A 13,400-nucleotide genomic window follows, 5' to 3' on the forward strand; every position below is an offset into this window, starting at 1 on the left:
GTTTAAGTCAGTTAAGCCAGGGAGTGATCAATTACTTTTCGTGGGATAATCGATTATTGTTCATCAAGTAATCGGGTTGTCGATTACTTCTTCAACGAACCCAGGTAGTCAATTACTTCAAGAAGGTATTTGATTACTTGAGCATAGATGACAATTTGCTTGCTGATTTTTTGAATTTTAATGCATCTAAGTGCTTTATAGTAACTTTTAAATGATTTCTAACATATGTATGATCATGTCTCACACTTATATAACAATTCTTCATGTGTGTGTGATCTTGTATACTTGATCAATGATATGAATGTCATATAAGAGTCGTTAGATCAAGACAAGATCAACGACTCTCAGTTGATGTGTCAATTTTTTTTTTGACACTCGTGTCAAATGATCGCGTCTCTTATATAATTACTGATAATAATGTATTTTTTGTGCAAACTCAACTAAAAATGTAGTAGTTCGAAAATTCCCATGATTATAAAAAATATTTCTCATCTACATATTTTATTTATTGTTTTACACTCTGAGACTAGTACCCATGGATTGAGTTCATTTATATGTAGCAGGTCCGGAAATGTTTATATTAATCTACGATGCCCGAGATACATCTATGGCGTAGAGAAATAAATGATATACGTGCAGGGGAGGATTTTTACTCTTACATATTATATTATTATTGATATAGGAATGCAAAAATCACTATCTATGTATAGCATTTTAAGCATATTCACGTTGTTCACTTGTTCATCTTCACCTTTTCTTTTTCGGTTTCCTTGTTTTGGGTAAAACCCATTCCTATTATAGCCTCTCTTGATTTTGAAGTTGGAACATTCTCACTAGAATCGCACGTAATCTTCAATCTTACAATGAGCTGTCGTTGCATTAAGTTCCTCTACCTCCATAATAAATCTGTTCAACACAAAAATAAGCAATAGAATTCAGCCACGTACGTTAATTACACGCCACGTGGCGTAATTACAAACGTGATGTTACGGTAGAATTCGTTCGAAGACGATCCCCAAATGCAACCCTATAAAAATAAAAAATAAAAAATAAATAAAAAAAATGCAACCTTATAAAAGACCTCCCCAAACAAAGAAGCACAGCTGATAACCTGACCCGAGTCAACCGGCATCCTTCCGGTTCTCTCTAGGTACCAGGTCACCTACGCCATGCACGGCGGCGATAACGACGACAACAACAATCAGCTCCACCTTCGCGGCAGCAACGGAGACACCTTGGACCTCCGAAACCTCAAGGTGATCTCCGCCGTGGGACGCGGCGCCAAGGGCGTGGTGTTCCTGGCGAGAACCTACGACGCGTCGAACGGGAAATGGCTGGCCCTGAAGGTGATATCCAAAGACCTACTTCAGAAGAAGAATAACGGCGAGTGCAAGAGGGTCTCGTTCGAACAGCATATACTACGTCGTTTCGATCACCCGCTCTTGCCGCGGTTGCGAGGGGTTTTCGAGACCGAGAAACTCATTGGGTTCGCCATCGATTATTGCCATGGTGGGAATCTGCATTCCCTCCGGAAGAGGCAATCTGAGAAGATGTTCTCTGAAGAAGCTATAAGGTAACCCTTTTTCTCTCTTTCCGAGAAAATGTGGGAAAATCAATTTTTTTTTTTGTCATTTTTGGGTTTTTGTATGAGTTCTCCATAAAGAACACGATTCTGGAAAATGGGCAAGGCTTAAAATTCAGATTAAGCTTTCAAGAATGATTTTTTTTGAAATTTTCTTTCCTTTTAGCAACACGTGTGGAAAATTGAAAACAAAAAGGAAGAATCTTTCTTCGCTTTTTGTCGTTTAGTTCTTTTTGTATATTACTTTTTGAATAACGAACATGATTTGAGAAATGGGTCGGGCTTAGAATTTTGGTTATTCTTTTAAAAAGGTAAAATTTTCCTTCATTTTCTCATCAACCAAGCATGCATTTTTGGATTGATTTGATTCGATTTTCTTTTTATTTATGAAGGTTTTACGCTGTGGAATTGGTGCTGGCATTGGAGTACTTGCACAATTTTGGAGTGGTTTACAGGGATTTGAAGCCGGAGAACATCATGATTCAAGAAACGGGTCACATAATGCTCGTGGATTTCGACCTTTCCAAGAAGCTGAACCCAAAGTCACCGAACTCGCTGAGTTGCAACTCGTCCCCGGGTTCTGACTCGGTAGCGGAGAAGGACCGGAATAAGCGACGGTTCTCGCGGTTCTACTGTTACTGTCAGTCGGGGATATCGCCGAACGACTCGGAGAGTCAAGTTGACACCAACTCGGCGCGTAGGAGCGAGTCGGACTCGGTGGAGAAGTCCAACTCGTTCGTCGGAACGGAGGATTACGTGGCACCAGAGGTTATTTTGGGCGAGGGACACAACTTCGGGGTTGATTGGTGGTCATTCGGCGTCGTTTTATATGAGATGCTCTACGGGACGACGCCGTTCAAGGGAGCAAATAGGAAAGAGACGTTTTGCCGGATTTTAACCAGGGAACCTGATCTGACGGGCAAAACGACGCCGTTGAGGGACCTGATTAAGAAGTTGCTTGTGAAAGATCCTGACCGTAGGATCGAGGTTGAAGAAATCAAGAGGCACGATTTCTTTAGAGGTGCGAATTGGGACACGGTTTTGCAAATTACGCGTCCACCGTATATTCCTCAGAATGACGTTGAGGACAAAGTGGGGTTTTCCAGAAAAGATGTAGAGTGCTTTGTCCATAAAATATTTTTCCCAGACAACAATGGCACGGAAGAGAAAAGTAATGAGCTGGGGAAAAAAGATGGGAATGAGAAAAGTGACAATAATAATAAGAATGCGTGGGTTGACAAGGTGAATCAGAATTCCACTACGAACGAAAACTTTTTAATTTTTTAATTTTTTAATTTTTTGATTTTAATGTATTTTTTATTTTTAAAGTTTTATTGTCTGTCCTACATGTGAATCTTTTATCTTGACAATTAAAACTTTGTTGTCTGCTATACAATTTTTTCATTATTATTTTTATATTATATATTGGGTGATCAATTATTTGATTAGTCTAATTTGATTTGAATAGTACCACCTGAGCGGTTAACACAATTGTTAGACTCAAACTTAAGATTATTGACTAAACTGGAATAACCTCTTATCTATTATTCCATGTATTTGGTGGTCTCCATTCATTTTTATTCCTTAATGAAGTTTTCCCGACACAAAAATATATTAAATAGTATTAATCCTAGTAAAATTCTTTTACATTTCACAAAGAAATCTTTATTAAAATTCAACTCAACTCTTTTTACTAGATAAGTTATTTTTTTTCAATTTCAAAAATATTGCTGGCAACCTTTTAATATTTGTTGATCAAACCATTTTTGTATAATAAAATAGGGTTTTATAAGAGTTATGTTGTAGGAAAAGTGATTGTGTAATGTTATAGAGATTCGTTTTGCGTGCCTTAATTTTTTATTTATTTTTTTGTTTTAAAAAGTGTGGGGCCCACAAAATATTGTGAGTGTAGGAAAGTTTGTTGTGTTATGTTAAAGGATAAAATGAAAACCCTATAAAATAAGGGTTTAAGTTTTCTTATGTTGTAGGATTGTAGGAGAGAAAAAAAGTAGAGAGAAGTTAAATGTGGGTCCCATATTTTATATTAAAAAAGAAAGAAAAATTAATTGGCACGGAAAACGAATTTGTGTAGGAAAATAATGTAATCTCATGTGGCATGAGAGTATTATTTCTCATAAAATAAAGTCTTCATTTTAGTAGCATGCAACCCATGACTAAAGACTAGTGTTTTAATACTCGGACCGGTCATCGAACTGGTCGAGGTACTGGGTCACTGGTTCAACCGGGTTCAACCGGTTTTACTGTTCACATATTAAAAATATAAAAATATTACTTATATTAATAAAAATTCACATAAGAAAACTATCTATGAGCTTCAAAAAATAAATTAATTTTCAATGATAACAAATATTATATACATCTAAGCTTCTAGCTCTAGACCGTTGAGATGAGATCATGAGACCATCAGTGTTTATCACCACTTAACTTCATGAGATCATTATAAGATGCAACTAAATTACATAAACGAACTACACTAATCTAAAATACCTTATTATTTTCACCTTACTCTTAATCATATTCATCATAAAATATGAATATGATTTAATTTAAGAGTTCTTATCAACAAAAAAAAATTTACCAAAAAAAAGGAAAAATCGGTTTAACCCGAGTCAACCGGGTCGCCGGGTTTCAGCCGGGTCTACCGGTCCAATCCGGGCTGACTGCATAACCGGTCTAACTACCCGCTCGGACCGGGGAACCCACCGGGTCACCGAGTCCCGGGTCAACCCGGCCGGTCCGAGCCGGGTTTTAAAACACTGCTAAAGACTCTCGTAAAAAGAAACAAAATATAAAGCATACTACTAATTGCAAGAAAAGACATGCAAAAAATTTGATTTGCTATGAAGGTTACATCAATGTATTATTAGAACCGGACCGGTCATTGACCCGGCCAAGGTACCAGATCACTGGGTCAATGGTTTAACCGATGGGTCACTGGTTGAACCGCATGAACCGGATATATATATAATTTATATTTTATACTTAATTATATAATAAATATTTTAAATGGTGTCATCTAAACAATAACCTGATGTAGTTTAGTGGTATTTGTTATGTTGTATAACCTCAATGGAAGGGGTTTCAACCCCATTAGATGCAATTTTTGAAATAATTCTCTTAACTTAATAGTTATATAATAAATATATTAAATGGTGTATTTTATTCAACCAGTGATGGTGGCCTAGTGGTATGAAATGTCGCTCCTCACTCCAGTGTGCTGGGTTTGAATCCCACCTGGTGCAAAAAATATTTATATTTTGTGACTAATTTCAAAGAACTGGTTTAAATAGAAAATCGGTCGGTACCGGTTTATCGGTTCAACCGCGGTTTATCACCGGGTCACTGGGTCAATACCGGGTTGAATACTTAAGCGGTCCAATGTTTGTAACCAAACCAGTTGATGGGCCGATTTCCGGGCCAACCGGTCGGATCGGCCGGGCCGGTCCGATTTTAATAACACTGGTGCTAGTCTTACTCGAGATCTTTATCACCGGGTCACTGGGTCAATACCGGGTTGAATACTTAAGCGATCCAATGTTTGTAACCAAACCGGTTGATGGGCCGATTTTCGAGCCAACCGGTCGGATCGGCCGATCTGGTTTTAATAGCACTGGTGCTAGTCTTACTCGAGATCACCAAACCGGTTGATGGGCCGATTTTCAGGCCAACCGGTCAGATCGGCCGGTCCGATTTTAATAGCACTGGTGCTAGTCTTACTCGAGATCACCAATGCCCATTATCGATAACTCTAGACTAGGAATATATTAGCGATGGACGTGTGGTGTCATTGTGTTCCATTCCAAAGGCTTTATCCAGTTACTCATATTCAATATTTAAGACATGCAATATGAAACAAGATAAAGAACGTTTTTATTCATAAAATTTATTCATAATAATAAAGAAGTACATGGGTCCATCTAACTTTCAAATTGTCTCTAGGACACCTATGTACTAAATACCAGCAAGTACAAGAAGAAGCAAACCAATCGATCCACCTTTTCCACAAAGGTTGAAAAAGCAGCATGAAGATAAGCAGTTTGGGAAGTTCTTAGGTTTGCTGAAACAACTCTATATAAATATACCTCTTGTTGAAGCACTGGAACTGTGCCTTCCACAAAGGTTGAAAAAGCAAGATGAAGATAAGCAGTTTGGGAAGTTCTTAGGTTTGCTGAAACAACTCTATATAAACATACCTCTTGTTGAAGCATAGGAACAGATGCCCTCCTATATGAAATTCATGAGGGGCATTTTGTTTTAGAAAAGGAAGATTGAAGAGTTTGACTGTAGCACTAACTAAAGAATCATGCAAGTACTTAACTAAAATCCCACCAAAGTTGAAAGAGCTAGGGATTTTCACACTTCCTTTCACTATTGGGAAGACATACCAAGGAAGAGCACTTTGTGACTTAGGTTTGAGTGTGAACTTAATGCCAACTTCCATCTTTAAGCAACAAGCAAGACCAACCACAATTACTCTCCAACTTGCTGATCGGTCTATTGCTAAACCGGAAGGTAAAATTGAGGATGTTCTTGTCCAAGTATAGAAGTTCATACTCCCAACTGACTTCCTTATACTGGATTTTGAAGTTGATCAAGAAGTTCCTATAATTCTGGGTAGACCATTTCTTGCCACGGGAGATGAAGTGATTAATGTGAAAAAAGGAGAGCTCTCTATGAGTGTTAATTGAGAAGAGGTGAAATTCAATGTTATGAGAGCAATGAAGTTCAGTGATGAAAACACTAATTAGGGATGTGCAAAATATCCAACTGAACCAAACCAAACCAAAAACCAAATCAAATCAAATTAAAAAACCGGTTTTTTTTAAAACCGGTTAAAAAATATATCCACTTTTTAATTTTAAATATGGTTTGGTTATCCATTTATCAAATGATTTGGACACACTGGATAACCAAATTATATCCATTTGGAATATGTTGTAGCTATATATCCATTTTAAAACCCGAAGACTTGTCTTTCCTTAATGGTTTATGTTAGGATCGATCGTGTGTTGTGTAATGTAATGTATCCCCTCCCCTTCCAACTGCTGACATTTTTTTCTTGTTCCTCGTCCTCTCTCTTTCTCTACTTCGGACTCCTTCACTGGGACCCTTCCTCTCTTTTTACCTTTTTACTGCCCCTACATTTTTTTGCTATAACTCTCTGAATTCAATTTCGTGTAGTTTTTTTTTTATTAATTAATATTTTACATGACAAAAGTATACACGTGTATAATTTTGTCATGTATATTGTCTGTCTTTTTTTAATGTGTGTTTGAGAAAATAATTATTTTAAAAGAAATTTTTATAAATATATGAATTTAATATTTTTTTATGTTGTAAGAGATAAATTTAAAAAAATATTGTTATAAAACCGGTTTTAATCTTGATAACCGGTTTGTGGTTCATAATCGGTTTTGATTTAAAATCGATTTTGATTTAAAACCGATTTTGAATATAAACCGGTTTAAAACCGGTGTTAAATCAAAACCGATTATGAACCACAAACCGATTTTGAAACCGATTTTAAACCAGTTTGGACAAATTAAAAATCGATTTTTTTAAAAAAAATGGTTCGGTTTAAAATCCAAACCGTTTAAAATTGGTTTGGTTTGGTTTTTGACAATAACCGAACCGAATCGCTCCATGCACATCCCTAACACTAACTGGCTATTTATTATACTTGACTGTTGGTAAACAGGATATTATGTTTTGTGTTTGCTTATGTGCTACATAATACATATCAATCTTGTTCTAGGAAGTCTCATTTGAATACGGTTAAAATGATTATGAGATAGTATGTACTATACATATTAGTTTGTCGTATCCCTAAAGATTCCCACCTATGGTACTTGTCACTTGTTCGTAAATGTTTTAATCTCTTGGCATAGCAAAAAACACGCAAGTGTTGCTTTGTCAACTATCGAAGCGGAATATATAACTGCCAGAAGTTGTGCTGCTCAAGCCTTTGTAGATAAAGCAACAAGATGAGTCTATCATGAACTTTTACTCTACCATCGCAAAGAGGTCCCTTGTAAAAGAAGAGGAAAGAAAGATGATTGAGAGAATAACGATGGAGAAGAGACCAAAAGTACAGATTTTAGGATACAAGGGGCAAATCCAAATCCAAATCCAAATTTTACATGGAGTAAAACTCAAATCTCGTATAATTACGTTAATGATAAGAACACATGACACGAGTAAATTGACAATCCATTTAACATGTTATCACTTAACATATTAAGAAATGAGAAAGACCATAAGTGCTCCGTTTTAAAAAATTAAGGAATACAAATCTAAACTCAAACTTTATGATGACGAAACAAAAGCCACTTGAGCCTTAAGAATATTGTTTCCAACTATATGATTGTTGATTATAATGCTAATGAATCATGGTCATTAAATAATAACAGTAATATTGGAAATTGTGTTTAAGTTTAACTTGTGCAAATTGAGGGTAAAAATAAAAATTGTGAACATAACCACCATTGACTCTACATCACAATCCAAACAGATCAACAGCTTAACTAGTCTTATAACAAAATGATGATGGTAAGATGCATAGAGAGTGACACAAGGCTATATACCTGTAAAAAATCTTGGGATACACTACCCCAAAAGCTAGCTCAAAGAGTGGGAGTGCCCAATGCTTTATAAACTTCACATTAGTTACATACAACCAATGTGGGATTATATATCTCAACACGCTCCCTCACACGAGAGCCCACTGGGCTTGAAGAGTGGACAATGTACAGGCCCACCTACCTGTGCGAACAAAGAAATTCCACTTCAAAGAAAGTGAGGGGCAGCGAGGATCGAACGGCTCTGATACCATGTAAAGAACCTTGGGATACACCACCTCAAAAGCTAGCTTAAAGGGTGGGAGTGTCCAAGGCCTTATAAACTCCACATTAATTACACATACAACCAATGTGGGACTATATATCTCAACAATACCTACCACACGGTCACGCTACAAACTCACCCTTTTACAAGGTATAAGCATAAATCAGGAAAACAGTGCATCCACTTCATGCAGCTTTCGATGCATAAAGTATTTTACGTTTCATCTGATAGCAAGAACCGGGGAAGAGAGTATAAGATGACTATTAATATGAATGTGTCAAACAAATTGTACCTCTAAAAGCTCTAGATCCAAACACTGTAATCCAAAAACACAATCACTCGGAAAAGGATTTTCTGCAAAGTCCATGCCATAACTGATAAAAGCAAAATAATATGATATAGTAACACCAATCACTCGTCCTCTTGGCTGCGCAACCTGGCCAGTTTGTTAGTAACAACCACATCCAACTGTGATGCGCGTTCTACAATCTCCTTTCTTTTCCTGGTTGACACATTGTGTGCTATCTCAGCACAGTATGTCCTGATATTTCATCATGTAAATACCAAAGTCAGGAACAGGACGTAATCACAAAGGGAAATTGAGAATCATCATGCAAACTAAAACCAGTTACCACCTTACCTGTTATGCATCATCAGAAGTTCCAGATCCTTGACATTGTGGACAACAAACTTCTTGAATCCATTAGGAAGATAATGTCGGGTCTTCTTGTCCGAACCATAACCAATGTTTGGCATTAAAGCACATCCTTTGAACTTTCTCCTTACACGTGAATCAATACCCTTTGGCCTTCGCCAACTGGGCTGCATGCCACAATAAAAGAAATATGGTATACATACTATAAAAATCTGTGGAATCAATGATTCTCAAAACATTCAACCAATATATACATAGAGCAGCTACCATGAAAGTCATAATAGATGTAATAGGTCTCAGTAGGAACATCAAAGAGAAGATGTTGCTTTGTCTTCAAAAAAGCAATAGAAAACTGATGCATGAAAAAAATTGCCACTCCCCATGTTCAATATATAGCACTGACAAACAGGGAAATGACACATAAAATTGCCAACAGTCACAGTAACCCTTACCAGTGTTATCTGACATGGTCAAGCCCATTTTGATTAGTTCATCAGTGACTAAATATTGAAAGTTGTAAATATATTAAGTCGAAAATGAAACACAGATCACATTATGGAATCTGGATATTACATTGTGCTGGTGGAAAAACGAAATAAAGGAGGATAACAAATCAGAAGCGACTCAGCTTATGCTAAAAGACTTCAAGATTCAATCCCCGGGTATTTAATCATTTGAGAAAAAACATACCCAATAATTCGCAGATACACAAATAAAGACAAAAAGAGAGAATATTAATTTATGAGCAACTAATATTTTCGTGCATACCTTGACAGAAATTTTCCGGTCACTCTGGGGCCTCTTGAATTTCTTGACACGCTTCTTCACAATTCTCTTGCTTAGCAAGGGAACAGCCATCTTGTCTCTAACAAATTCAAATTAAAAGCTTATATTTAACATCATCATCGATTATATAAAACAAAGGAAGACTTGGAAGAAAACTAATTATTGTCCTTAGCATTTAAGGGGAAAAAATACCAATAAAAGAATGATAACTTAACTCCTTGCCAGTTGCCACACAACGCACAAGATATCGGCAAAGCTAAAGCTAGAATAAAGTTGAAAATCAGCAATTAAATAAATTAAATTATTCAAATTTCATTTTTGGCTATACCACACAGCCTTTATCCTAGTTTTGGATACAAATCGACCAAAGAAAAAGACCATAACATTAAACAAGCTCCATCTCCAAAATCCATGTCGGATTGTACGCTAATAATTACTTCAATTTCAACCAATGTCAGTATTTGTCCAACACAGAAGGTAAGTATGGCACAAATCAAATCTTTGGGTCTATAATTTTAGTTCAAAATTCAACATTTTCTGCAACAAGCATTCCCTATAATATACTCATATACACAAATTATCATATATTTTGGTTTCTTTGTAAACCAGTAGAGACAGAGAGAATTAAAAATAAAATAAAACAAAAATAACTTCACACAGCAGCATCACATAAAGCAAAATTATAATACGACATAATCAACCTAGGATAATAATCATTATTATAATAACAATAATAACCCTTCACATACAATTACAAATCTAGAGAGAGAGAGACAAGGGTGTTCCACACCTGCTTGTAACGGTGCTCCTGTTAGAACTTCGGATGAGCCCAACAGAGGAGAACTCGAGAGTAGGGTTTTAAAGAGCTACATATATAAACGGGTAATTATTGGATGTTCTTGGATCCACCATGAAATACGGTGCAATCCCTTATGATACCGAAACAAAACGAACCGTGTCCATTGGTTGGCCCAGCTTTATGGGCCACATTCTGCTTTGATTCTAAGGAGAAGCTAAAACTGAATGAATGTTAGGGCCATTGACTGTTTGGACTTTGGGACACTTTTCCTTCCCATTTTAGCCTCACAAACACAAAGCTACGTTAAAAGGCAAAATGCCCCGTTTTAATAATTTATTCTAAACCCCTAAGGTAGCTCAGTTGCAACTCAGTTTTCAAGGATTTGCTTGAGTCAGGGGTTTAAACTCTGTCTCAAGCAAATTCTTGAAAAAAATTTGAGGGCCAGAGGACGTGTCTCTGTCTTCGAAGAGGGGATTAGTCTCATCCTTCCTTCGATAGCGAAGCTCAATATACCCGCTGTTCTAATGAGGAGCTAGCTTTCGGGCCATACTCCGATGACAAGGTGACTGAAGGAGGTTAAATGGAGATACCCTCCATCCTCCAGGTTATACCAAAAAATAATAATAATAATAATTTATTCTAAAGTATAAAATGAATAAAATTTCAGAATGAAAATTAAATGTATACAAAATTTAAATTAAAAAAGAAGTATGATATTATTTTAATCCTAGGAATAAAATTAATTATTAAATCAATGATTGACTTTTATTTTTAAAAATTTAATCATTTTTCCTTAGTTGGAGATCAACCCCAATAAGTCAGCAGGATTGAATATCAACATGTAATTTGATTTGATTTTATTTTTTGAAATTGAGGCAAAGCCTAAACAAGAAAAAAATTACAAACTCGTCATCCTATTAAACAAAGTGCAAAAGCAATCAGAAAACATTGAATAAAGAGACAAAACCAGGAAGAGTGTCAAAGTATTTGATGTCAATTAAGCTTTAGGGTCACGATAATCTTATAGACCAATTAAGCTTGATGTCAATTAAACATTGAATATCAACATGTAATTTTATTTTATTTTTTATTGAGAATTCCAGCGCCATAATTTAAGGGGACGTTTGGTAGCGGAGAAATTTGTTTTTATCCGGAAATCACAATTACCAGAAATGTGATAGAAAAATAAGATTTCGGGAATGTTACCAAAAAGTTGTTTGGTATGCCAAAATTTTACTAGGAATATTGGGTGAAATGAAGTCTATGTTTGGTTGATTATAAAATATTACTGAAAATTTGGTGTGATATTATAAATATATACCTACTTTGGTATTTTCTTCAACCACTTTGGTAAGGTTAGTTTTGTCACATTTTTCAAAGATGCAATGTCTTGTCACCTTTTTCTTCAACCACTTTTCCAGCGATCCAACAATACCACCTTCTGGGTGGTATTCTAAACAACAATTTTTATTCAAGTTTTACACATAAAATAGATTACTAGCTATCTCACTTTACTGGGTAAATTTTTGGAAAAACAATATCAAACATGTTCATCTTAAAAACTCACCCTCACTTTCCTATGTATCCAAAAAAACTCCCTACCAAATACCCCCTAAGAACCTTATAGCACTCAAGGAACCAGACTCGAGAATAAAGTGTCTAATCCCATGACATTGGGCTTAATGTTATGGGTGGAAGGAAATCCAATAAAGTGGCTGGTGCCCCTAATTGGGTCGTAAATTATGAAACGTTGTAGTAGGCCCACGTACTTGGTGCATAAGTGTGAGTTAGTTACTCTATAAAAATTCTGGTGTAGGGTGGGGTTTATTGTAATATTGTAGTAGGGTTTAGGGGTTGTTACGTTCTTGTATTTGTTGAGAGGTGGTTAATTGTATATAACTCTCTGGTGTTAGGTCGTATAATGCATGCAAATGAATAACATAATCTGTTCTTCCTTTTCCTTCATCTTATCCAATAGAGCTTACCTCTATAATTGGTTCTTTCATTAATTTTTCTACAAAATTCTCAAGCCATACAAAATACCGCACAATTCAACTTCCATGTCCCTAAATTATAGAAATAAGCCAAGATAAAAGATCCACAGTGATCTTATAAAATCTTGCACAAGACGCCACCTAGGAGGGTTGGCACCCCAAAATATCTGCCCAAATCACCAGTCCTTTAGTTTCACTTGTTTCCATCTCTTTGCATGATGAATGTTGCATAAAGACAAAATCTAGGTTTTCTCATTATTCACTATAAAAGACAATTATCATTTGCTTAGAAAAGGTTAGAAAAACATGCCCATCTTCCATGAGCTTTAATTATTCACCTACAAAAGCCAATATCAACCTCAACAATTTTCTTTCGGTATAAATAATTGCAAGATTTATTAGGTAGGAGAGGAGCTCCATGGACAAGACAAAAAGATAGAGGATAATAATGTAATCTTGTTGCATTTCCCTAAAAGGGGAGAAAGCTTCTAATGCCCAGTGCTTTAAAACCCCGCCCCACCCGTGGTCAACCCTGCCGGGTCACTCACCCCTTCTCTTTAAGGGTTCGGGTTAGTAGTTAGACTCTAATATACACAAAAATTATAGACTCTATTCCCAGGTCAGAGGGGTTAAAGGGGTCACTGCATTTAAAAAAAAAATGATACACGAAACGACGTCGTTCGATGTGTAAAAAAAACCAAAAAACAAGATAAAACAAAA

The 13,400-nt window shown here is 36.0% G+C and overlaps 2 protein-coding genes across 5 annotated transcripts; one reads left to right on the plus strand and one right to left on the minus strand.

The window, feature by feature from the left end:
* The first annotated feature begins 1,169 nt into the window (after positions 1-1,169).
* LOC133318239 (serine/threonine-protein kinase OXI1-like) lies at positions 1,170-6,147 on the plus strand. The gene is made up of 4 exons (XM_061520232.1): positions 1,170-1,573; positions 1,975-2,824; positions 5,625-5,766; positions 5,867-6,147. The coding sequence occupies exons 1-4, from the start codon at positions 1,170-1,172 to the stop codon at positions 6,145-6,147; spliced, it is 1,677 nt and encodes a 558-aa protein (XP_061376216.1).
* A 2,524-nt stretch (positions 6,148-8,671) lies between these two features.
* Positions 8,672-10,829, minus strand: LOC133318238 (large ribosomal subunit protein eL32z). Of its 4 annotated transcripts, XM_061520228.1 has the most exons (5): positions 10,678-10,728; positions 10,080-10,149; positions 9,870-9,966; positions 9,087-9,268; positions 8,672-8,987 (listed from the first exon to the last, which is right to left on the minus strand). In XM_061520228.1, the coding sequence occupies exons 3-5, from the start codon at positions 9,957-9,959 to the stop codon at positions 8,858-8,860; spliced, it is 402 nt and encodes a 133-aa protein (XP_061376212.1). In that variant the 5' UTR covers positions 9,960-9,966; positions 10,080-10,149; positions 10,678-10,728; the 3' UTR covers positions 8,672-8,857. The 4 variants fall into 4 exon arrangements, with proteins under 4 accessions (XP_061376212.1, XP_061376211.1, XP_061376213.1 ...); XM_061520227.1 differs by lacking the exon at positions 10,080-10,149 and having other exon boundaries at positions 10,678-10,829; XM_061520229.1 differs by lacking the exon at positions 10,080-10,149 and having other exon boundaries at positions 10,637-10,707.
* Positions 10,830-13,400: the final 2,571 nt, after the last annotated feature.

Source organism: Gastrolobium bilobum, unplaced genomic scaffold, assembly GCF_033153095.1.
Source record: "Gastrolobium bilobum isolate Gb01-03AN ecotype WA unplaced genomic scaffold, APGP_CSIRO_Gbil_v1 utg14944, whole genome shotgun sequence".
Classification (NCBI taxonomy): domain Eukaryota; kingdom Viridiplantae; phylum Streptophyta; class Magnoliopsida; order Fabales; family Fabaceae; genus Gastrolobium; species Gastrolobium bilobum.

Bases quoted from the DNA above. Each gene is read 5' to 3' on its own strand.
- LOC133318239 (XM_061520232.1), top strand. From the start codon at position 1,170: ATGCACGGCGGCGATAACGACGACAACAACAATCAGCTCCACCTTCGC. The intron at 1,574-1,974 runs GTAACCCTTTTT...TTATTTATGAAG, and splicing joins TTCTCTGAAGAAGCTATAAG to GTTTTACGCTGTGGAATTGG. The intron at 5,767-5,866 runs GTTTGCTGAAAC...GTTTTAGAAAAG, and splicing joins GCAGTTTGGGAAGTTCTTAG to GAAGATTGAAGAGTTTGACT.
- LOC133318238 (XM_061520227.1), bottom strand. From the start codon at position 9,959: ATGGCTGTTCCCTTGCTAAGCAAGAGAATTGTGAAGAAGCGTGTCAAG. The intron at 9,269-9,869 runs GTATGCACGAAA...TGTGGCATGCAG, and splicing joins ACCGGAAAATTTCTGTCAAG to CCCAGTTGGCGAAGGCCAAA. The intron at 8,988-9,086 runs GTAAGGTGGTAA...ATGAAATATCAG, and splicing joins CTTCTGATGATGCATAACAG to GACATACTGTGCTGAGATAG.